Source organism: Procambarus clarkii, chromosome 7, assembly GCF_040958095.1.
Source record: "Procambarus clarkii isolate CNS0578487 chromosome 7, FALCON_Pclarkii_2.0, whole genome shotgun sequence".
Classification (NCBI taxonomy): domain Eukaryota; kingdom Metazoa; phylum Arthropoda; class Malacostraca; order Decapoda; family Cambaridae; genus Procambarus; species Procambarus clarkii.
The window spans coordinates 15484513-15511660 of record NC_091156.1 but is presented as its reverse complement, the minus strand read 5'-3'; the positions used below and the strand labels follow the sequence as shown (position 1 = coordinate 15511660).

General features: G+C 43.0%; 1 protein-coding gene across 4 annotated transcripts in view; it reads left to right on the top strand.

Moving 5' to 3' along the window:
• Positions 1-27148, top strand: part of LOC123761417 (high-affinity choline transporter 1) — a 348005-nt gene that overhangs the window by 103392 nt on the left and 217465 nt on the right. For 3 of the 4 annotated variants that reach the window (XR_011224660.1, XM_069313210.1, XM_069313203.1), the window contains one exon: positions 2340-2399. The exons of the other annotated variant lie outside the window; for it this stretch is intronic. Coding sequence is in view for 2 of the 3 variants with exons in the window: in XM_069313210.1 (XP_069169311.1) it covers positions 2340-2399 (60 nt within the window). In the remaining variant the exon portion in view is untranslated. The remainder of the gene's footprint in view (positions 1-2339; positions 2400-27148) is intronic. 4 annotated transcript variants of the gene reach the window in all.

The following is a 27148-nucleotide window of genomic DNA, read 5'->3' as shown; positions in this document are numbered from 1 at the left end:
GTCACAGTCACCACCCAACAAACACAGTAGTTCCACGGCGGGCCATCCCCACCTGGCCGTCAGGTCAGGTCAGGTCACTACTCGGTCCTCCACACTGTATGCACCATGCACCGGTGATTCCACTAGCTACACTTTGGTTTTTTCGCACTATCGTTAGCGATATGACTATGCTATTTAGCACCCTGCTAGCTAAACACTGCGAGAGGCCAAATACTATGATCTAGCCTCAATAATCCTTCAATGTCCCGAGAAATTGACGAATTTCCGCGGACCTCGCTAATCACGTGTCTCTCGTACCGTCGCTGGCCTACTGTGTATGTGTGTGTGTGTATGTGTGTATGTGTGTGTGTGTGTGAGAGTCGCCGGCCGAGGTCGCATTTTCTCCACCAGTGCTGAAGTGAGACACATATAGAGTATTATCTCAAGACATTTTGAAAGATTCACTATGGAAAATCTGTCAAATAACACATAAGGTGTTCCTAGACGGTATGGAAGTAATTATCAAAAAAAGGCACCAAGCCGGGGAGACTATGTAGCACCATTAATGTGCGGGATTTTTAAAAGGCACTTAATATCAAGAAGGATGCCAATACGAGAATTAAAGTGCATAAAGCAAACAACATCAAAGGTATCTGAGTCACAAAGGATTCTATCGAGGGACTGGTGACCGCGAGGGAGAGTCCTGAAGCAAGACACACGCACATCCTGGGAATCAGGACATTCAACAAGGATATGCACGACAGTAAGATGGACAATGTAGTTTGGACGATAAGGAGCAGGGCGGTGCTCCATTAAGTGCCCGTGAGTTAAGCGTGTATGGCCAATACATAACCTCGCCAGAACCATTTCCCACCTTTCGTTTCAGTGGTAGGAGGAAGGCCACGGGGACACACTACCCTTAAGAACACCCAGCTTGTTACCATTAACAGAAGACCAGCGATCCTGCCAACAGGCAAGGATTGAGGAATGAATAACTGGCAAGAAGTCGAAATAATGAACACTTTTGCGAGAAATGTGACAAGTGCAGATAGACTCCTTCGTGGTAGCCTCCGCACGCTCATTTAAGGACACACGAATATGGCTGGGAACCCAGCAAAACTCAACTATCTTAAATCTGCTGGAGATAAGAAACAGCCAATATTGAATTTCGATGACAACAGAATGGACAGGATTAAAAGACTCCAGAGCCATTAAGGCACTGTGAGAGTCAACTACAACAAAGGAAAATTGACAGAGAGAAAGCAGCTGACAAAGAACATACAAAATGGCATAAAGTTCTGCCTAGAAGATGCTAGTCTCCGGGGGAGCAGGCAACACGTATAGGTGTGGTCAGGAAATAACATCGAGTAGCGTCGGCAGACTTAGACCCATCTGTGAAGATGATGATGGAGCGGGAGTATGAAGAAAAAGTGAACAAAGAAAAGATGTTTCAAAACTGTAGGAGAGGTAAAAGCTTTTGTTATGCGAGTCAGGGTTCTACAAAACTTTGGAAGAGGGACTCTCCATGGGGGCAAGGATGGAACGACACGAGGAGAAATATTGGTATCATGAACCAAGAGAGAGAACCTTGGAAGCAGGACAACAGAACAGGAAGGAGAAGGTGGCAGAAGTGAACAAAGTCCACAGGATGGCTAATGATCAAAGTACGACATAAGCGAGAGTGAGGGTGCTATAAGGATCACGCAAAGTAGCGAAGACAGTGGCAATACCGGCGATCCTGTAGAGACAGGATGCTGGCTTCAACATACAGGATGATGGTAGGAGTTGAACGAAAGGCACCAGAGCCGAGGCGAAACCCAGTATGGTGAAGAGCATCAAAACGATGAAGGGATGAGGGAGAGGCAGACGAGTAAGCAGGACAACCATAATCACGTTTAGACAACACGAGAGTGAAATGTAAAGAGAGGATTGTGTGTCTATCAGCTCCTCAAGAAGTATGGGACAAGACCTTAAGTAAGTTAGAACATTCAACTCAGAGGTAAGAGATATGGTTGTCCAAGACAATCAGGTGCCAAAGATTAACCCCAGAAGTTTTGCAGAATCCTTCTGCAAAAGGATTTGCAGAAGGAAATGTCTTCATTGGAAGACATTAGCTAAATTACGTTTCATTGCAAAATAGAGTGTGTGAAAGTTGCTAAGTATTTCATGGGCTGTGTCTGAACATTGCAGCTCCCCATGGGAATGAATTCAAATAACACAATGCCATATGGCTGTTAAATCAGAGTAACGCATGCAGCATAAGCCTGTACTCAAAAGTACAGTGCACTATGGTGAAGCAGCAGGAACACATCCACCCGACGATGATCTCTGTCTCACTCATGGCGTTTTGTGCTCCACAGAGCGGTGGCGATGGCGTCCACGGAGACTCCCTTCAACACCACCGTCCTACTCCCTAAAGGGTAAGGGTGTTCATTTACTATTTTTGCCTTAAGGATCTAGCTGCTAGCTCTTGGACCCCGCCTTTCTAACCATCTGTTGTCTCATGCACTGACTCCCGACCTGTTTTTCTTGTATCACATGTATTACATAAAGTTTATATTCACCTAGTTGTGCTTGTGGGGGTTGAGCTCTGCTCTGTCGGCTCGTCTCTCAACTGTTACTAACTACTATTTTTTTACTTTTTTCCCACACCCCAAACACACCCCAGGAAGCAACCCGTGACAACTAACTCCCAGGTACCTATTTACTGCTAGGTAACAGGGGCATTCTGGGTGAAAGAAACTCTGCCCATTGTTTCTTTGTCGGCACCCGGGATCAAACACAGAACCACAGGATCAGGCTTCCAGCGTGCTGTCCACTCAGCCACTGCTCCCTGTGTGTGTGTGTGTGTGTGTGTGTGAGTGTGTACTCACCTAGTTTTTTTTGCGGGGGTTGAGCTCTGGCTCTTTGGTCCCGCCTCTCAACCATCAATCAACAGGTGTACAGATTCCTGAGCCTACTGGGCTCTATCATATCTACACTTGAAACTGTGTATGGAGTCAGCCTCCACCACATCACCTAATGCATTCCATTTGCCAACCACTCTAACACTAAAAAAGTTCTTTCTAATATCTCTGTGGCTCATTTGGGCGCTCAGTTTCCACCTGTGTCCCCTAGTGCGTGTGCCCCTTGTGCTAAATAGCCTCTCTTTATCTACCCTATCAATTCCCTTGAGAGTCTTGAATGTTGTGATCATGTCCCCCCAAACTCTTCTGTCTTCCAGCGAAGTGAGGTTTAATTCCCGTAGTCTCTCCTCATAGCTCATACCTCTTAGCTCGGGTACTAGTCTGGTGGCAAACCTTTGAACCTTCTCCAGTTTAGTCTTATCCTTGACTAGATATGGGCTCCATGCTGGAGCCGCATACTCCAGGATTGGCCTGACATATGTGGTATACAAAGTTCTGAATGATTCTTTACACAAGTTTCTGAATGCCGTTCGTATGTTGGCCAGCCTGGCATATGCCGCTGATGTTATCCTCTTGATATGGGCTGCAGGAGACAGGTCTGGCTTGATATCAACTCACACACAACTGTGTGTGTGTGTGTGTGTGTGTGTGTGTGTGTGTGTGTGTGTGTGTATGTGTGTGTGTGTGTGTGTGTGTGTGTGTGTGTGTGTGTGTGTGTGTGTGTGTGTGTGTGTGTGTGTGTGTGTGTGTGTGTGTGTGTTTACTAGTTGTGTTTTTACGGGGGTTGAGCTTTGCTCTTTCAGCCCGCCTCTCAACTGTCAATCAACTGTTTACTAACTACTTTTTTTTTTTTCTCCACACCACACACACACACACACCCCAGGAAGCAGCCCGTGACAGCTGACTAACTCCCAGGTACCTATTTACTGCTAGGTAACAGGGGCATTCAGGGTGAAAGAAACTTTGCCCATTTGTTTCTGCCTCGTGCGGGAATCGAACCCGCGCCACAGAATTACGAATCCTGCGCGCTATCCACCAGGCTACGAGGCCCCCTAACAATGTGTGTTTACTAGTTGTGTTTACTAGTTGTGTTTTTACGGGGGTTGAGCTTTGCTCTTTCGGCCCGCCTCTCAACTGTCAATCAACTGTTTACTAACTACTTTTTTTTTTTTTTTTTTTTTTTTTTTCCCCACACCACACCACACACACACACACACACCCCAGGAAGCAGCCCGTGACAGCTGACTAACTCCCAGGTACCTATTTACTGCTAGGTAACAGGGGCACTTAGGGTGAAAGAAACTTTGCCCATTTGTTTCTGTCTCGTGCGGGAATCGAACCCGCGCCACAGAATTACGAGTCCTGCGCGCTATCCACCAGGCTACGAGGCCCCATGGCTACTAGGCTACTATGTGTGTGTGTGTGTGTGTGTGTGTGTGTGTGTGTGTGTGTGTGTGTGTGTGTGTGTGTGTGTGTGTGTGTGTGTGTGTGTGAGAGTCGCCGACTGAGGTCGCATTTTCTCCACCAGTGCTGAAGTGAGGCACATATAGAGTATTATCTCAAGACATTTTGAAAGATTCACTATGGAAAATCTGTCAAATAACATATCAGGTGTTCCTAGACGGTATGGAAGTAATTATCAAAAGAAGGCACCAAGCCGGGGAGACTATGTAGCACCATTAATGTGCGGGATTTTTAAAAGGCACTTAATATCAAGAAGGATGCCAATACGAGAATAAAAGTGCATAAAGCTAACAACATCAAAGGTATCTGAGTCACAAAGGATTCTGTCGAGGGACTGGTGACCGCAAGGGACAGTCCTGAAGCAAGACACACGCACATCCTGGGAATCAGGACATTAAACAAGGATATGCACGACAGTAAGATGGACAATGTAGTTTGGACAATAAGGAGCAGGGCGGTGCTCCATTAAGAGCCCGTGAGTTAAGCGTGTATGGCCAATACATAACCTCGCCAGAGCCATTTCCCACCTTTCGTTTCAGTGGTAGGAGGAAGGCCACGGGGACACACTACCCTTAAGAACACGCAGCTTGTTACCAGTAACAGAAGACCAGCGATCCTGCCAACAGGCAAGGATTGAGGAATGAATAACTGGCAAGAAGTCGAAATAATGAACACTTTTGCGAGAAATGTGACGAGTGCAGACAGACTCCTTCATGGTAGCCTCCGCACGCTCATTTAAGGACACACGAATATGGCTGGGAACCCAGCAAAACTCTTAAATCTGCTGGAGATAAGAAACAGCCAATATTGAATTTCGATGACAACAGAATGGACAGGATTAAAAGACTCCAGAGCCATTAAGGCACTGTGAGAGTCAACTACAACAACAAAGGAAGATTGACAGAGAGAAAGCAGCTGACGAAGAGCATACAAACTGGCATAAAGTTATTCCGTGAAGATGCAAGTCTCCGGGGGGGGGGGGGGCAGGCAACACGTATAGGTGTGGTCAGGAAATAACATCGAGTAGCGTCGGCAGACATAGACCCATCTGTGAAGATGATGATGGAGCGGGAGTATGAAGAAAAGTGAACAAAGAAAAGATTTTTCAAAACTGTAGGAGAGGTAAAAGCTTTTGTTAGGCGGATCAGGGTTCAACAAAACTTAGGAAGAGGGCCCACTTTGAGGGCAAGGATGGAACGACACGAGAAGAAATATTGGTAACACGAACCAAGAGAGAGAACCTTGCAAGCAGGACAACCGAACAGAAAGGGAAAAGTGGCGAAAGGGAACAGAGTCCACAGTAGGGATAGTGTTCAAAGTACGACATAAGCGAGAGTTTGGGTGCTGTAAGGATCGAGCAAAGTAGCGAAGACAGTAGTGATACCAGCGATCCTGTAGAGACAGGATGCCGGTGTCAACATACAGGATGATGGTAGGAGTTGAACGAAAGGCACCAGAGCTGAGGCGAAACCCAGTATGGTGAATAGCATCAAGACGATGAAGGGATGAGGGAGATGCAGACGAGTAAGCAAAACAACCATAATCGAGTTTAGACAGCATGAGAGTGGAATGTTAAGAGAGAGAGGAATGTAAAGAGAGGGGCGTGCACCTATCAGCTCCCCCAGAAAGTATGGGACAAGACCGTAAGTAATTTAAGGGCCTTAGAACATTCAACTCAAAAGTAAGAGATATAGGAGTGACCAAGACAAACGAATTCAAGGATTATAACCAGAAGTTTTGCAGAATCCTTATATAAAAGAGGATTACCATAAAGCGACAAAGGGGACGAAGAACGACCTGCTTCCGAGTAATGGTCATACCACATGTCTAAAATGTAGAGAACTTGAAGCCATGATTGGTGGGCCAGGAAGACACGGCACCATTTGCAAGTTGAAGCTGCCATTGGAGGAAAAGCGAGTCATCACCTTGACATCAGAGGATATGATCGTAAACATAGAGAGCTGAGAAAATGCCAGAGGGAAGGGACGAAAGAAGACCATTGAGGGTAACCAGGAAAAGAGAAGTGATCAGTACACTACCTTGAGGTGCACCTTCGTATTGCCGAAAAGAGGCAAATGAGCAGTACCAAGCCTTACTCTAAAGGAGCGACGAGAGAGGAAGCTCTGGAGGAAGAAAGGGAGGGTTACCACGAAGGTCAAAAGAATGAAGTTTGGATAGAATATGATATCTCAATGTGGTGTCATGCCTTTTCCAGGTAAAAAAAGGACAGCAACCAAGGAGGTCTTCACAACAAACGCAGTATAAATATAGACCTCCAAGTTCACCGAGACATCAGTCATGCTGCAATACTTGCGAAAGCCAAAATGAGGAGTGAAGAGGTGGTGATAGTGTTCCAAGAACCACATGAGACAGACATTGACCATACGTTCAAAGAGTTTGCAGACACAACTCGTGAGGGCAATGGGGTTGAAGTTTTTAGGGGGATGACCCTAGGAACCAGGTTTTTGAATGGGATGAACAACTGCCTCAAGCCAGTCCTCAGGGACTGACGATGACTCCCAGACATGGTTATAAACATTCAGTAAATATTGAAACGTGTATAGAGGGATATGGTAAAGCATCTCATAATAATAGATGCAAACTGGGTCATGCAGGTCAGGGCAGACTTGAGTTCTGAGAGAGAAAGGATCGTTATAAGGGAGCTGAAGATGAGTGCAAAAATCTAAGGTACAAGATTCAAGAATACGAGTAAGGAAAGATAGAGGAAGATGAGAACCGGTGCTAATAGTCGAAAAATGTGAACTTAATTCGGTCGCAACCGACACCGGATCCGCCACACTAGAACCACGGAGGTGAAGGACTGGCGAGAAATCTGGAACAACTTATCTACTATCTTGCAGATTTTCTTCCAGATCAGGGGCATAGGAGTGTCAGACGTAATGGTGGAAACGAAAGATCTCCAACTATCATGCTTAGCCATGCGGATGGCCCTATAGGCCACCGCACTCGCCTTCTGAAACAAAATAAAAGAATCGGGCGTCTGTCGGCGACAGTGTTTCTTCCAGGCTGCACGCTTACAGCGGACAGCCCAAGCACAGTCTCCATTCCACCAACGAACGCACTTCCGTGCGCCCCGGGAGGTAGAGCAAGGAACAGAGTAGATGGCAGCTTCAAAAACTGTGTCATGACATAGGAGGAGGGCTCGAGGGAGAGGCAAATCAGAGAGGTCAGAAAGAGTAGCATGTAGGCGAAGAGGTTCCAGTCAGCCTTGGCAAACTGCCACCTAGGGAAGGAGAGTGGAGGGTGACAATAGAAGAAAGTGACAATAATTGGGAAATAGTCCCTGTTATGTAGGTCATCAAGAACCTGCCATGTGAAGTCTAAATAAAGAGAAGACGAGCAGAGAGAAAGAGCAAGACAATTAAGGGTTCCAGTGTTGGAGTCAACATAAATGTGTTCACCAGAATTCTAAAGAGATAGAGAAGGAGAAGACAAATGGTTTAAGGCGGCGGCCCCGGGTGTTTGTCAGAGCATCGCCCCAGAGGGTATGCCGACAGATGAAAATCACCCAACAGGAGCACAGGCGCTGGTAAGAAGTCCAACAGGTGTTTAAGATCAGTAAGAGAAATTGGGATATTAGAGGAGAGATACATGGAACAGACTGTATACCATTTACTCACACAGATATGGACCACAGAACACTCAATGGGTGACTGAAAAAGTAGGGGGATGAAGGGAATATCATGACGGATCAAGAGAGCAGTAGAGTAATAGGCCCCAGAAAAAGGTGGAGGTGGTGGGGGGGGGGGAAGAGAAAGGAATAACAACGGAAGTGACTAGAACGAGCGCCAAGCATCAGCTCTTGAAGACAAACACAAAGCAATGAAAACTTTGTTATTAGAAGTTGGAGTTCATGGAAGTTGACATAAAAAATCATGAATATTCCATTGAAGAACAGAACTAGACAGAAGAGAGAGAACAGAAACAGAGATAACAAAGGAGAAACAAAGGCAAAGAAGAATACAATAGACAAAGGAAGATCAGGATCAGGATCAGTGAGATCAGAGTGATGGGGCATAGGCAAAGTTAGCAAAGATAATATAGGCAAGGGAGCGGGAGAAAGGGCCAGAGGCGGACTGACAGAGTCCAGAGCAGGAAGAGGCATCAGAGAGGGTCGGTCAAGGGTATCAGGGACATGAAGTACAGAAACAGGAGAATGCACCAGATCAAGGGCAGCATCCAAGAAAGGATCAAGGACCAAGGGAACCTCCATAGCAAGGACAGGTGACCCTGCCACTGAAATGGAAGGGGAAGCAGGGATAGAGTTGGAGTTGGAAGGTGAGGAATAGAGTGATACCTTCTTACTCGCCAGGGAGGAAGAAGGAGAGGAGCCAGGCTAACGTTTCTGACATAGAGAGACAGGCGTACCATCAGCAATGTTCCGGCCAACAGCCTCAACAGTTTCAACAGGAGAAGAAGAATGGGAACGGTCTACAAGAAGAACGCTGGGAGAAGGATGGACAATGGCCCGAACAGACAGGAGGCAAGGAAGACCAAGAGACAGAGGGGAGGGGTGAGAAGGAATGGGGCGAGAAGGGAAGGAGGGCACAGGAGACAAGGAAGACCGGGAAGGAAGAAAACACCAGATGGAGAACCAGGAGGAAGACCTTCTGGTTCCAAAACACAAAAGAGCAGATGAGGTGGTGGTGGGGGTGTCGGGGTCCAAGGCCTGGAAACATTTGCCAAACTGAGAAAGTGGGAGCGGCGATGAGAAGTGGAATGCAACACAAGAGCATAAGACACGCCAGAGTAAGAGGGAAGATGGCGAAATTGGCGTCTCGCCTCAGGAAAAGATAAATGATTGCGATATTTCAAATTGAGGATGGCTTCTTCAAATTTGTAGTGCGAGCCTTCTCCCAGTCTTCTCCACACATGCGCAGGAGAGGGCAGGGTGGGCATCACCGCAATTGATGCAGTGAGCTTGGGATGAAGAGCTCTCCATCTTAGAATGACCTGAAACTCCACACAAGGCGCATAGATAATTTCCTTGTGCACCTGAAGGAACAATGTCCAAATCTCCAGCATCTATTGCAGAGGCGAGGAGAATAGATGGACTCCTGAATGGAGCATCTAGAACCAGCAAGAATGACGGAAGATGGAAAGGATCTACTGTCAAACGTGATCTTCACGATGCAAAAAGGCTGACGATGACGACCAAGAGGGGGGGGGGGTGTCGAGTGAAAATATCAATCTGGAAGATAGAATGGCATTGGGCCTCAAGGATATATTTAATATCCTCATTAGCAGTCTTTCAGTTCCCTCTCACCAGTATTGACCACAACACAACAGTTGCAACATCAGGATCTGCGGGTTGGTACAAGAATTGAACCAACTACGAACCACTTGGTTTGATGAAAGGGAGCAGTAGAACAACAGAAGTACACTTACATCGCATCAGGCTTGGATACCCATGTGCATAGGCTTACAGGTTCCGGAAGATGAGAGAAAATGTCAGCACTGTGGAGAAAAGCCCGACAGACCACTGGAACATTATCTAATACAGTGCAGAGTTACAAATTATTTGAGATTTCAACTTAGATTCAACAGAGCAGAAGTTGTTAAACACATGGGACAAAATCTTACTGAAGCGACCATACGAGTCATAAATACTCATACTCCGCCCAAGTCAAACAGAAACTAGCAACACTTAGTGGGCCAGCCAGAGGCTTAGAACCCGTGCAGGAATATCCCAGCCAAAAAAAAGTAGCAACATGGCGCAGGAGAATAACTGTGCCAATGCTGGTGTTTAACCTGGTATTTTTGGAAATCCGAACAGTGGGTCTCCCCAATCAACCCGTTCTCACACAAGACAGCACATATATGACTTAATGCTTAAAGTCAATATGTTGAATGTGAATTAGTACATATGTGATATATTCCCAGTTACCTTTTTTTCCAAGGCCCAAACTCTTCCTCACGTACCAATTTACGTCTCACAGTACCCGTCCATCAACGTAGATAGCAGAATAGTCGTGATTGGCTCAATTATAATGAAAATTGTAGTTTTCAGGTCCCACATGGGTTGTGAAATTTACCTACTATTGTCCATGCTCTTAGAATATTACAGATCAGCTACATCCTATTGAAGGCTCGTAGTTTTGTTTTGAGATATATTAGTTGTTCTTAGTAAATTATAATAAGCACTATAAGTTATTACATAGAATAACAGTGCTTCACCAATCAATATTAAATACCATAGTTTGTGCTTTAAAAATCTTTAAAGAATGTTTTGTAGGAACGCTAACAGAAAACGATGTTACGTTGGAATGTCTATGGGGTAAACTACTGCAAACAGGATGGTATGGTATCTACTATACTAACTATAGGATGGGTATATTGTCCACTACCACCTGTTAGGTGGGTAAGGGGTCCAATACCCGCAAAGGATGGGTATGGGGGGGTTACATCCACTCGCAGGATGGGTATGGGGATCACATCCACCCACAGGAAGGGTATGGGGTCCAATACAGTCTCCGTGGTGTAGTGGTAAGACACTCACTCGTTCCGCGAGCGCTATGTCATGGGTTCGTATCCAGGCCGGGGAGGATTTACTGGGCGCAATTCCTTAACTATAGCCTCTGTTTAACGCAACAGTAAAATGTTTACTTGGATGAAAAAACGATTCTTCGCGGCAGGGGATCGTATTCCAGGGACCTGCCCGAAACGCTACGCGTACTAGTGGCTGTACAAGAATGTAACAACTCTTGTATATATCTCAAAAAACAAAACAAAAAAAACATCCACTGGATGTGGATGGCGTCCACTACCACCCACAGGATGGGTATGGGGCCCCAACCACCCACAGAATGGGTATGGGGTCTAATACCACCCACTGGATGTATATGGCGTCCATTGCCGCCCCCAGGATGAGTATAGGGTCCACTACCGCCGATAGGGTTAGTAGAGGGTCCACTGCCGCCCACAGGGTCGGTAGTGGGTCCACTACCGCCCACAGAGTCGGCAGAGGGTCCACTACCGCCCACAGAGTCGGTAGGGGGTCCACTACCGCCCACAGAGTCGGTAGGGGATCCAATGCCGCCCACAGGGTCGGTAGGAGGTCCACTGCCGCCCACAGGGTCGGTAGTGGGTCCACTACCGCCCACAGAGTCGGTAGAGGGTCCACTACCGCCCACAGAGTCGGTAGGGGGTCCACTACCGCCCACAGAGTCGGTAGGGGGTCCACTGCCGGCCACAGGGTCGGTAGGAGGTCCACTGCCGCCCACAGGGTCGGTAGGAGGTCCACTGCCGCCCACAGAGTCGGTAGGGGGTCCACTGCCGTCCACAGGTTCGGTAGGAGGTCCAATGCCGCCCACAGGATCGGTAGGAGGTCCACTGCCGCCCACAGGGTCGGTAGGGGGTCCACTGCCGCCCACAGGGTCAGTAGGAGGTCCACTGCTGCCCACAGGGTCGGTAGGAGGTCCACTGCCGCCCACAGGGTCGGTAGGGTGTCCACTACCGCCCACAGGGTTTGTAGGGGGTCCACTGCCGCCCACAGGGTTTGTAGGGGGTCCACTGCCGCCCACAGGGTTTGTAGGGGGTCCACTGCCGCCGACAGGGTCGGTAGGGGCTCCACTACCGCCTACAGGGTCGATAGGGGGTCCACTACCGCCCACAGGGTCGGTATGGGGTCCACAGAGTCGGTAGGGGGTCCACTACCGCCCACAGGGTCTGTAGGAGGTCCACTACCGCCCACAGGGTCGGTAGGGGGGTCCACTACCGCCCACAGGGTCGGTAGGGCGTCCACTACCATCCACAGGGTCGGTAGGGGGTCCACTGTCGCCCACAGGGTCGGTAGGGGGTCCACTACCGCCCACAGGGTCGGTATGGGGTCCACAGGGTCGGTAGGGGGTCCACTACCGCCCACAGGGTCTGTAGGAGGTCCACTACCGCCCACAGGGTCGGTAGGGGGGTCCACTACCGCCCACAGGGTCGGTAGGGGTCCACTACCGCCCACAGGGTTGGTAGGAGGTCCACTGCCGCCCACAGGGTCGGTAGAGGGTCCACTACCGCCCACAGGGTCGGTAGGGGGTCCACTACCGCCCACTATCGCAGAGTGCACTCCTGGCATTGGACGCACATAGCAGTGACACCCATAAAATAGTCAGTCATATTCGAATGAATGTTTTAGCTGCTAAAGAAAACAGATTTGAAATTAAATTCCTATGGATACCATCACGTGTTGGCATCTCATCTCACTGTTGATATGCTTCCAAAGACAGCCTGCATAGAAAACCAGTGGTAGAAATTGATATGGGTGTTTCATTAGCAGTGACAAAGAGAACACTTAAACAAATATCTAATGAAGATATCACTGACCTAACAAATTCACAAAGACCTGAAAGTTGTAGCATTAAATATTATGATAGATAACGTGAGGAGACATTCACATACTAATAGAACAAGAACTCGGCAATGTGATGTTATAGTGGCCAGAATTCGCCTGGGATATAGACATATCTGGCAGGTTTCTCAAACCCCAAATGTCGAATACACAATGTGTCAACTTTGTGAAAGAGAAAACATGCAGTCTGTTGAACATTATATTGTAGAATGTCCAATATTGTCTGACTTTCGCCCTCCTGGGCTGAGGTATGCTGAACTGTGTAATTACTATATGAGTACTGGAACACTTGATGATATATTGGACTTGTATCCAAGATTGACCATGTAATGTATCATTTATACAATGTATGTATGTGATGTAACTATATAACCTGAGCTTGTAAAAGCACCTTAATCATCTTCAGTGATTAAGTGCTTAATTGCACACTAGTTTCTCTGTCAGCTATCTCACCCTGTCAGAGTAAAAGAGACAAATGTATGTGAATGCATGTGTGTGTGTATATATGCATGTATATAGCATGTATATATGTACGTATATATGTGTGTGTATGTATATGTATGTATATAAAGTACATATGGAAGCTGATCATAATTGCATTTCACCTTTGTAAATGCACATTAATGACACTTCGAACACTTTATGTAGGGCATACGTAAATCTGTGTATTTACGTATGTAGGTTAGCTTAGCATTTTAAAAGTACCAAATCACCTTCTGTGGTTGATTGTTCAATAAATCCCTGAACTATATGTTTAACTGATTTCTAACCCTGTCCATGGAGGACAGAAGAAAATGTATATATGCTGGTTAGCATTGTAAATGTGTGGCCACGTTTGTGGTAGAAAATAATAATAAAAAAAAACTACCGCCCACAGGGTCGGTATGGGGTCCACTGCCGTCCACAGGGTCGGTAGAGGGTCCACTGCCGCCCACAGGGTCGGTAGGGCGTTCACAGGGTCGACAGAACCATAATGGAAACAGACCCAACTATGGGATGGGTTAACCCAAGTATCACGTTTCCAAAAGGGTCGCCCATGTTGGAAAAGACGAACGCCGAAAGAATATTGTTGAAAACATCTTGATGACTTATTAAACCAAAATTATTTATTAGTCAGTAGAAAGACAAAAACGCGATCTGTCTGTAAAACCTCTACCAGACAAATATTTTAAGTAAAACTGAAGATATTTGTAGTTTTATACAAAGGGCCGTTTTCATCGCTCGTCGAGCTCGAAAACTGCAGCATTCATCTCAGAACCATGCCTATTTCACGCAAATTCTTTCATAAAAGTAAGAGTTTTATATGTCACAAGAAAGATAGAAATATAAGCTTCATTCTAAATACCTTACCATGAGCATATTTAAATTTAAAGCGAAGATATATGTACTTTTATAATAGCCGAGCTCCGACCCCGGACAGATCGATCGACCGAGCAACTCTCTCTCAGAACAATGTTTATTTCACGTGAATTCGTTAATAAACATATATGTTTTATATGTCTCATGAAAAGCAGACATATAAGCTTCACTTTAAACACTTTGCCATAGACATATTTAAAGTTCTAACGAAGATACATGTATTTTAAAAATTACGGAGCTCCCACCCCGTACAAACTGAACGACAGAGCATCTCTCTCTCAGATCAATATTTATTTCGCGTAAATTCATTAATAAACACAAATGATATATATGTCATAAGCAAGATAGAAACATGAGCTTCATTTTAAATACATTACAATAGACATATTTATAGCTCAAGTGAAGATACATATGTTTTTATTGTAGCGCTCAGTAGGTTGTTGGGCATGGAGTGCAGACGCCTACGCACTTGCCGATATATTGTATAATTAACAAAGATACGCTAATAAAGCCTAAAATCTTATATGCCTCCAGAAAGACCGAGATATGAACATTATTATGATTGCACCAAATGAAATATATCATGTTCGAGGACAAAGATATATCAATTTTAAATTAAGTTTCGACTCTTGCTCGGGCGAGAGAGAGATGGGGCGACTCTCGCCCCATCTATTAGAAATTCTGTCCACTAAAGACCCAAAGCTACTCAAACCCTCTTAGCATTATTTAAGTATTGAAGTAATATGGTATATTTACTCACTATAATGTGGGTGCTGAATGCAGAATATGAGAAAACATATATTTACTCCAAACTAATATAATTTAATTATGAAATAAGTAGCATCAAAGGAAGTCGACGGTCCAAGCGTCAATGTTGTGGAGCGACTTATCCAAGATATATCGTTGTTTGGAAAGTGTTTGTTGGCATATCCAGTTGTCGCACTTCAACCCGTTCTCACACAAGACAGCACATATATGACTTAATGCTTAAAGTCAATATGTTGAATATGAATTAGTAAATATGTGATATATTCCCAGTTACTTTTTTTCCAAAGCCCAAACTCTTCCTCCCGTACCAATTTACGTCTCACAGTACCCGTCCGTCAACCTAGATAGCAGAATAGTCGTGATTGGTTCAATTATAAGGAAAATTGTACTTTTCAGGTCCCACATGGGTTGTGAAATTTACCTACTATTGTCCATGCTCTTAGAATATTATAGATCAGCTACTTCCTATTGAAGGCTCGTAGTTTTGTTTTGAGAAATATTAGTTGTTCTTAGTAAATTATAATAAGCACTAAAAATGATTACATAGAATAACAGTCCTTCACCAATCAATATTATATACCATAGTTTGTGCTTTACAAATCTTTAAAGGATGTTTTGTAGGAACGCTAACAGAAAACGATGGTTCATTGGAATGTCTATGGGGTAAACTACTGTAAACAGGATGGTATTGTGTCTACTATACCAACTACAGGATCGGTATATTGTCCACTACCACCTGTTAGGTGAGTAAGGGGTGCAATACCACCCACAGGATGGGTATGAGGGTCACATCCACCCAGAGGATGAGTATGGGGATCACATCCACCCACAGGAAGGGTATGGGGTCCAATACCACCCACAGGATGAGTATGGCGTCCACTACAACCCACAGGATGGGTATGGGGCTCCAACCACCCATAGAATAGGTATGGGGCTCCAACCACCCATAAAATGGGTATGGGGTCCAATAACACCCACTGGATATGTATGGCGTCCATTGTCGAGCTCGCAAACCGCAGCATTCATCTCAGAACCATGCCTATTTCACGCAGATTCCTTAATAAACGTAAGAGTTTTATATGTCACAAGAAAGATAGAAATATAAGCTTTATTCTAAATACCTTACCATGGGCATATTTAAAGCGAAGATACGTGTACTTTTATAATAGCAGAGCTCCGACCCCGGACAGATCGATCGACCGAGCAACTCTCTCTCAGAACAATGTTTATTTCACGTGAATTCGTTAATAAACATATATGTTTTATATGTCTCAAGAAAGACAGACATATAAGCTTCACTTTAAACACTTTACCATAGACATACTTAAAGTTCTAATGAAGATACATGTATTTTAAAAATTACGGAGCTCCCACCTCGTACAGACTGAACGACAGAGCAACTCTCTCTCAGATCAATGTTTATTTCACGTAAATTCGTTAATAAACACAAATGTTTTATAAGTCTTAAGCAAGATAGAAATAAGAGCTTCATTTTAAATACATTACAATAGACATATTTATAGCTCAAGTGAAGATACATATGTTTTTATAGTAGCACTCAGTAGCTTGTCGGGCATGGAGTGCAGACGCCTACGCACTTGCCGATATATTGTATAATTAACAAAGATTCGCTAATAAAGCCTAAAATCTTATATGCCTCCAGAAAGACCGAGATATGAACATTATTATGATTGCACCAAATAAAATATATCATGTTCGAGGACAAAGATATATCAATTTTAAATTAAGTTTCGACTCTCTCTTGGGTGAGAGAGATGGGGCGACTCTCGCCCCATCTATTGGAGATTCTGTGCACTAAATACCCAAAGCTACTCAAACCCTCATAGCATTATTTAAGTAATGAAGTAATATGGTATATTTACTCACTATAATGTGGGTGCTGAATGCAGAACATGAGAAAACATATATTTACTCCAAACTAATGTAATTTCATTATTAAATAAGTAGCATCAAAGGAAGTCGACGGTCCAAGCGTCAATGTTGTGGAGCGACTTATCCAAGATATATCGTTGTTTGGAAAGTGTTTGTTGGCATATCCAGGGGTCGCACTTCTCTGCTCAAATTATCACAAATTTAAATTATAATGTTAACAAGTAGAATACGTATTTTTAATAAAATCTAACATAATTAGCCAGAAAACATTTAACATTTATTAAAAAATATATGTTTGGAAGTTAAATCGACTTCATATTCAATTTCTTTCTTTATTATGCACCCCATACCCATCCCGTGGGCGGTGGTGTATAGGATTACAGAGGCACATAATAGGTTCAGGAACTGAACCCTCTAGTTCGTTTAGCTAAGCAAATAACAATATATGACGCTAGTTAAAAAATTATCAATGTTGTATACACATGTACACACCCTCATACATACATGTATATATATATATATATATATATATATATATATATATATATATATATATATATATATATATATATATATACATATATATATATATATATATATATATATATATATATATATATATATATATATATATATATGTATATTTTTTTTTTTTTTTTTTTTTTGTTATATATATATATATATATATATATATATATATATATATATATATACGTATACACATATACATACATATCTAATCACCCACACAATTACACACATCAATAATCTTTGTGTCACAAGTGACATTACAAGAGGCTCACAACAGTCACTATACGAGGCACTTTACATCTATAGTAAGTCACAGTTACTAGTCTTGCTGCACACCCACCCAACTGGGCGGCAGCTTTACAGTCATGTGCATGCATTACCTACAGTAAGCAAATTTTGGATACTTCGCTAAAATTTCGGGCAGCACATCATTATGAATGAAGTACTTACACATTTCTTGGACACTATTGATGGTGTTATTTCTAAATTCCGCAATTTTTTCACATTCCATTATATAATGACGCAAAGTATGCGAATAGTTATGCTGACAGAGTTTACATTTAGTCAAATGTAAATCAGCAGATGTTACAAACTCCCAGAGGTACTTGTAGCCGAGCCTAAGCCTAGCAGTGGTAACATCTAGAAGTCTGAGTATCTAGTGGGCCATTATTGGTAAGCAGAACTGGCGCTGTGGGATGAACCAAACGTCGAGTTAAGGGGCCTAAATGAATGCTCATTCATATATGACCCACTAGATGCATTCGGAGATCAATATGGGAAGGAATCCACAGGAGACAAACTCTGACTCCATCATTGATTATTTCACTATATCTGTGTCTAGCTTCAGAGATAAGCACGTCACAGTTATGCCTTGGGAAGCTGAGGGCAGTCAAGGATGACAAGGAGTCACTTACAATTAGCGTGTCAACTTTGGATTCATATACGCGCTCTAGTGCAAGGATTATGGCAACCAATTCTGTTTGAAGAGTGGAGGCCTGGTTACTTAGACGCGCTCCACACTCATGGGAGATGGAACCATCTCTCCCTGTCACAACAACTGCACTTCCAGCTGCACCATAGGACTGATCCAAGGATCCATCAGTGTAAATAATTTGAGAAAGGGAGCGCTCTCTGACTAAAGCATCAATTTGGCTTAAGGCATTGTACTTTGCTTCTTGTCGAAGCAAGGACTGTTCTTTAATCAGCTTCTTGGGTGGGGAAGGGGGACAGTAATTTGGAAAGGAGTGATCTCCCATGGGGCAGGAAAGTGTTGTTGTTGTCTCTCTTGGTAGGGGTGATGAAAGTTATACATTCTGAGCACATTGGCAGTTACCGTAACCCATTTGGAGGGATGCTGATCTTCAAGGAAGAAGGCTTGGAGGGCTTCAGTGCAGGGGTTAGGGTGGGTTAGCCTAAGCATCTTGATACCAATTAAAGCATTAATTTCAGTGATACAATCACTTACACATGAAATATTCAGTTCCTTCCTCATGTTTAGTAATTTAGTTGTACGGGGGCATCCGAGGATAATCCTCATGGCTTCGTTTTGCATCTTTTCCAGCTCTCCAAGCATTCTCTCAGGCACTAGAGCAAGCATGGGTGCAGCATAATCAATCAGCGACCTAATATATGAGAGATACATCATTTTGACAATTCTCACATTTGCACCATAGCTTGGATGGTAGCCTGCCACAGTCTTGAGAGCACGGAGCCTCTCTCTACATTAGCGACCCAGTCTGGCTACAACATTGCGGTACAGTAAGGAACTTCAAGACCAAGGAATTTGTATCTGGTTACATAGTCGAGCAGAGAGCCATCATGCAACTGCATTTTGCGAACAGCCCCACCCCGTCTGGGTGGGCGTCGGTTCAGGATCTTTGTTTTCTCTACTGAGGTGACCAAGCCTAGTTCATAGGACAATAGTTTTGCTATATATACTCGCTATTCGTTGACATGCGTTCGCTACTTAAACTACCATGTACTGTACTTATGTAAAATCTCCCATGTCTCTTCACTCATCTCACCGAACCCTACAGGCTCTGTGATATATTGTTTAATTAATTGAGATTCACAAATAAAGCTTATAATTGTATATGTTATCAAAAAGGCAGAGCTTAGTTTAGTTCATTTATTATGCACCCCATACCCATCCTATGGGCGATAGTGGAGTGTTACAGAGGCACATAATTGGCTCAGGGACTGAGCCCCACAATTCATATAGCCAAGCAAGTTATAATCTTGATAAGCTAGTTACAAAAGTCAATACACATTGTCACATCAACAATGGGCTTGAGACCGACCACAAGTACAGTTTATAATTTAAGCAACTGATTTATATGGAGGGCTAGTGTCACAATTGAAATGTTTATCCTACACATAACCCCCTCTCCCCCATCCAATTGGCAGCGGTGGATAGGTTACAATCAAGTCGTTTTTTGCGTTTTATTCAGAGATTAGATCTTATTGGGTGAGGAAAAAGATATTCATATTTTAAAGAAGGCTTCTTGGCTGATGCTCTCCATTGATGGAAAATATACAACCTTTTGAATATCAATGTTAGTTTGATCTAGATATTGTAATTAACGAAAGTATTTATGTCATCAGAAAGGTAGAAATATAGGCTACATTTAAAATCCTTTGTCATAAATATAACTGAAGTGAAAACGAAGATATATGCGTTTTGATAGTTACTTGATGGCTTGCTCTGAGAGTGTGAAGCCCTGCACACCAGCCAATAAATTGTATAATTAGTTTCGATATATTTTAATTAATCTTATAAATCTATATGTCAGAAGAAAGGAAGATGTAGCCGTTAATGTGACAACATTTAAAAATATATATATCTTAAGTTAAATAAATAATACCACCTTATCGCCGGTGTCCGAACACATAAAAATTACCTAGGTATCAGTATCCAGCCAGGCGGGGATCACAGGCTGCACAATACTGATAAATTATGTAATGCACTACTTGTGGTCCATCTCGAACCCATTTATGATGTGACGACTTATAGTGAATTTTGTAACAAGCTCATCAAGATTGTAACTTGCTTAGCTAAATGATTTGTGGGGTTCGGTCCATTCATTTTTTCTTTATTATGCACCCCATAATACCCATCCCGTGGGCGGTGGTGTAAAGGATTACACAGGCACATAATCGGTTCAGGAACTGAACCCTCTAGTTCGTTTAGCTAAGCAAATAACAATCTTTTGACGCTAGTTACAAAATTATTAATGTACACATACTTATGCATACATGTACATATTCATACGTATACATATATACATACACATACATATTTAATCACCACCACAAATACACACATCAGTAATCTTTTGTGTCACAAGTGATTCAACACGAGGCTCACAACAGTCACTATACAAGGCACTTTACATTTATGGTGAGTCACACAGTTACTAGTCTTGCTGCACACCCACCCAACTGGGCGGCAGCTTTACAGTCATGTGCTCCACACCCACCCAACTGGGCGGCAGCTTTACAGTCATGTGCTCCACACCCACCCAACTGGGCGGCAGCTTTACAGTCATGTGCTCCACACCCACCCAACTGGGCGGCAGCTTTACAGTCATGTGCTCCACACCCACCCAACTGGGCGGCAGCTTTACAGTCATGTGCTCCACACCCACCCAACTGGGCGGCAGCTTTACAGTCATGTGCTCCACATCCACCCAACTGGGCGGCAGCTTTACAGTCATGTGCTCCACACCCACCCAACTGGGCAGCAGCTTTACAGTTACCTGGTGTTATTCTTCACCTATATCTTTTTCTGGTTAATCCCTATTTACATTATGCAGTTCAGGTTTCGTCGCCATACTATAGTTTTTAGTTTAGTTAATTTACCACATAATGGGTTCAGGGACTGAACACACAATTTATTTATCTAAGCAAGTTACAATCTTGAGGAGCTAGCCACAAAATTCATAGAACCTCCTTGGTACTATACTGTATATATATACTGGTAAGAAGTATAATAATCCTGAGAAATCGTGTAAATTATGTTGTACGAGTGCTTCCAGTTAAGTAACATAGTTCATTTGTGTGCGCGTGCTTGAAGAGGAAATGCTATCCACCCCCCCCCCCTTCCATTGTAAATATTTGTGGGTTTCAGACCATACGGCCGCGGCTTACCCTCGCCGCGGTCGAGGGTAAGAACACTGGACTGGATGTATATACCCAGTATTACAAGTAAACATTAGCAATAACAATTATGGAAAGTTCCTTCACCTATACATAGACAAGAGACTGAACTTCAGCACCCACATACAACACATAAGGGGATGCTCTGAGAGAGAGGGAGAGTAAAAATATCCACTGATGTCTGATTAAGTCCTTTTGGGGACCTTAATCATTAGGACGTTCAATGATTAACGCAAAGTGAAGCGTATTCAGATGGTATATTGACAACATTCAGCATATCTCATAATGACCTAGTAGTACTTGGTGCACAAATACTTTTTCCAAAGGAATCACAAAACATAATTAAACACAACTGTGCCGTACAGTGTTATATATTTATTTCAGTTTGAACAATTTTTAACATTAAAGGATAAATCCTTTAATTGGTTGAAATTGGTTTTAACATTCGAAATCTAATTTGTTGATATTAAATAATATAAGGTTCAAATTTATTAAGATACATACTTTTAAAACTATTTCTATTTGAAATTTAAATAACATAAAAAGAGTACAGAATATAACAAATACCGACTATATAAAAGACCTGACACTTGCAGCACTTAATTATGCTATTGTAACACATTGAAAGTAATAACATTATTTGATTCAGCAAAGCATTTGGTAAGGTTATAATAATAATAATAATAATAATAATAATAATAATAATAATAATAATAATAATAATAATAATAATAATAATGTATTAATTAATTATTTTAAATTATAATTCACAAGTTGCTAGCGCACAAGAAACAAATCCACGAATCATCATTACATTCTGTAACACCTACACATGATCCATGGTGCCAAATATTGCAACGGTCACAGCATACCATCAGCTTCAAATCATTTGGCTTTCTGCAAATGCAGTACACTTCCATCGAGCATGACCGGATGATTCGTTTTCTTCTCAGTGTCTGAGCTGCAGGGAATGAGATGAGACACTTTCCATTAAAGTTCTCTTGAAGATGTTGTCTCATTCTGCACATCATACGAGGTTCACCGGATCTACACCACTTGCAAGTGATGCAGCAAACGTGTTAATAATGTGTTCGCTGGACCTTCTAGTTACTAAGTTTAAAAGTGCATTGATTAACACATTGAACAGAGTACGACTGAGGACACCTCCCTGTGGAGTGCCAAGTTCAAAATCTCTCGTTACACGCCTATGCCCCTGGAACAGTACAGAAGACTTCCTGTTGGATAGATAGCCTCTTATCCACCGTAGAAGCCATCCTCCAATATTCAATTTAGCAAGTTCTCTCAGAATGACGTGTGGGCTAGCAATGTCAAAGGCTGACTTAAGATCTAGAAAAGTGGTATATGACCTATCAGTATGCAGGGTGAGAAATGTGGTAATACAGTGATGTACACTCTTTCCATGCGTAAAGCAATATATCTGGGGAGACAACATATTATTAATTTTGTAAAGGAGACGGTTGAGAACCATCCTCTCAAGACACTTATAGAGACAACTAGTGAGGGAGATTGGGCGAAAAGCACTCGGCTGGTGAGGCTTAGGAATGGGAATAATAACACTGTTGGTCCATGACTTAGGAAGCTCCCCAGTTACATAGCTCATATTATACAATTGAAACAAGGGATTCCCTGGAACTAGCCGAAGCATATGCAGTATGCCGTAAGTAACTCCATCCTCCCCGGGTGATGTAGCTTTACCTTTATGTAGAGCAGAATCTAGTTCGTATTCAGTAAAAAGCATGTCATAGTCATCCTCTTGATGACGCATGAAGTCAAGGAGCCTTGCCCTATCAGTATACTATTATTTAGTTCATTCTGTGAGGGTAGAGGAAGACTGTCAAAGCTGGAAGTCGTGGCCCAAGCATCAACAAGCTCATTTGCTCTGTGCAGAGGATTAGGGTACGAGATCTCTGCAGCATTTTTCCCATTGGCATTGTTGATATCCTTCCATGCCCGACTTAAGTGGCGTGTGAGAATTGAGACCACGGACAAAAGTTTCCCAGTCTGTCTGCCTCAGCTCCACCATACGTTCCCTGGCCTCTGCCAGAGCCGCTTGAAAGAGCTTAAGCATTTCAGCAGTGCGGGTCCTTCTACAAGCTAGTCCAATTATTCTGGCAGTGCGTTTTAGTGCATGCAATTTAGAATCATTATAATAAACATAAGTGCTATGACCAGTGTAATTTGGGTTACGTGGCCTGGACGATGGATCAAGTGATTCTATAAACTGCTCGATAGTACCTGTGAGCTCATTGTTAAAATCTTCAACTGATGAAGGCTCAGATGAACTGCACCAATCTGACACATGAGCAACAAGATTGTCTCGTTGATCGATGGGCACAGCCAGCCTCTTCCGCTTGAACACTCCACCAGGGAGGATAGAGCTGCCAATGCTTACAGTGGCTAATATGGCCAGATGATCAGACGCCATATCTGGCACTATTGACGAGGCGCACACGGTGTGGGAGACGTTGACACCGAGACATAGATCAAGAATACCTCCGTAGATATGCGTTGGTTCAAGGTCACCCACAATCTGTGCATCATCGTGGCTACCTAATAGTGACACCAGTTGGTTGCCGTTACGATTACTGAACTGCGAATTACCAATATTCCTATGCCTAGCGTTATAATCACCTATAATGATGGTAGGCTCAGTCTGAATACAGATAGGAAGGTCAGCATAATTAAAGTTACAAGGAGTTGATTATTTAGTACATAGTTGTTTTTCTCTTTAATTGGATGATAGAGGGGGAGTCTTTAACGTGATTGGGAATACATACATACACACATACATACATACACATACATACATACATGCATACATGAGTACATACATACATGAGTACATACATACATACATACATACATACATACATACATACATACATACATACATACATACATACATACATACATACATACATACATACATACATGCGTACATGCGTACATACATACATACATACATACATACATACATACATACATACATACATACATACATACATACATACATACATACATACATGCATACATACATACATACATGCATGCGTACATACATACATACATACATACATACATACATACATACATACATACATACATACATACATACATACATACATACATACATACATACATACATGCATACATGCATACATATCCTGAACGGCGTTCAGGAACCTGTGTAAGGAATCATTCAGAATCTTGTACACCACATATGTAAGACCAATCCTGGAGTATGCGGCCCCAGCATGGAGCCCGTACCTTGTCAAGCACAAGACGAAGCTGGAAAAAGTCCAAAGGTATGCTACTAGACTAGTCCCAGAACTAAGAGGCATGAGTTATGAGGAAAGGCTGCGGGAAATGCACCTCACGACACTGGAAGACAGAAGAGTAAGGGGGGACATGATCACAACCTACAAAATCCTCAGGGGAATCGACCGGGTAAACAAGGACGAACTTTTCAACACTGGTGGGACGCGAACAAGGGGACACAGGTGGAAGCTGAGTACCCAAATGAGCCACAGAGACGTTAGAAAGAACTTTTTCAGTGTCAGAGTAGTTAGCAAATGGAATGCATTAGGAAGTGATGTGGTGGAGGCTGACTCCATTCACAGTTTCAAATGTAGATATGATAGAGCCCAATAGGCTCAGGAATCTGTACACCAGTTGATTGACGGTTGAGAGGCGGGACCAAAGAGCCAGAGCTCAACCCCCGCAAGCACAATTAGGTGAGTACAATTAGGTGAGTACATACATGCATACATGCATGCATACATACATACATACATACATACATACATACATACATACATACATACATACATACATACATACATACATACATGCATGCGTACATACATACATACATACATACATACATACATACATACATACATACATACATACATACATACATACATACATACATACATCCATACATACATACATACATGCATACATGCATACATACATGCATACATGCATACATGCATGCATGCATACATACATACATACATACATACATACATACATACATACATACATACATACATACATACATACATACATACATACATACATATACGTCCAGTCATTTCGTCATTTCGTGACAAAATCCAATACAGCTTATATTGGTGAGACGCCACTGTGATGAGGTTTATATATCACAGGAACTGTAGGTTAATGTGTGACATAAGTGAGGTTATATGAGGCATCTACAAGCACCAGCTGGAGGCTGATGGAGTGTTGTGGAGGCTGCTGGTACTATGCCCAGATGTTGGAGGGTGGATTTGACCCCCCCCCTCCCCCACGTTGACCACAGAACTTCTAAGGTTACCTGCCACTCTCCCTTACCAAGGGTATAACCCCCGCCCCCCCCCCCCAACACACACACATGCATCAGATTCTTAACTTACAATATTTATGATTTACCAATTTATGTTACTACACTGACTCTCAATTTCACAATATTGTATAAACTTTGATGAATCGCTCGTCTATGGGTCATTCAATAATGTTAGCAGACTTCTAGATGTTAATTACCACTGCTAGGTTTAGGCTCAGCTACAAGTACCTCTGGGAATTTGTAACATCTGATGATGTAGATTTGACTAAATGTAAACTCTGTCAGCAGAACTATTCGCATACTTTGAGTCATTATATAATGGAATGTGAAAAAATCGCGGAATTTAAAGATAACAACATCAATAGTGTCCATGAAATGTGTATAAGTACTTCATTCATAATGATGTGCTGCCCGAAATCTTAGCGAAGTATCCAAAATTTGCTTACTGTAGGTAATGCATGCACATGACTGTAAAGCTGCCGCCCAGTTGGGTGAGTGTGGAGCACATGACTGTAAAGCTGCCGCCCAGTTGGGTATGTATGCAGCACATGACTGTAAAGCTGCCGCTCAGTTGGGTGGGTGTGGAGCACATGACTGTAAAGCTGCCGCCCAGTTGGGTGGGTGTGGAGCATATGACTGTAAAGCTGCCGCCCAGTTGGGTGGGTGTGGAGCACATGACTGTAAAGCTGCCGCCCAGTTGGGTATGTATGCAGCACATGACTGTAAAGCTGCCGCCCAGTTGGGTGGGTGTGGAGCAATTAGACTAGTAACTGTGCGACTCCTCATGGATGTAAAGTGCCTTTTATAGTGACTGTTGTGAGCCTCTTGTTACTTGTGACACAAGATTACTGATGTGTGTATTTGTGTGGGTGATTAAATATGTATGTGTATGTATATATGTATACGTATGTAGATGTACATGTATGCATAAGTATGTGTACATTAATAATTTTGTAACTAGCGTCAAAAGATTGTTATTTGCTTAGCTAAACGAACTAGAGGGTTCAGTTCCTGAACCGATTATGTGCCTCTGTAATCCTTTACACCACCGCCCACGGGATGTGTATTATGGGGTGCATAATAAAGAAAGATAATTAATGGACCGAACCCCACAAATCATTTAGCTAAGCAAGTTACAATCTTGATGAGCTTGTTACAAAATTCACTATAAGTCGTCACATCATAAATGGGTTCGAGATGGACCACAAGTAGTGCATTACATAATTTATCAGTATTGTGCAGCCTGTGATCCCCGCCTGGCTGGATACTGATACCTAGGTAATTTTTATGTGTTCGGACACCGGCGATAAGGTGGTATTATTTATTTAACTTAAGATATATATATTTTTAAATGTT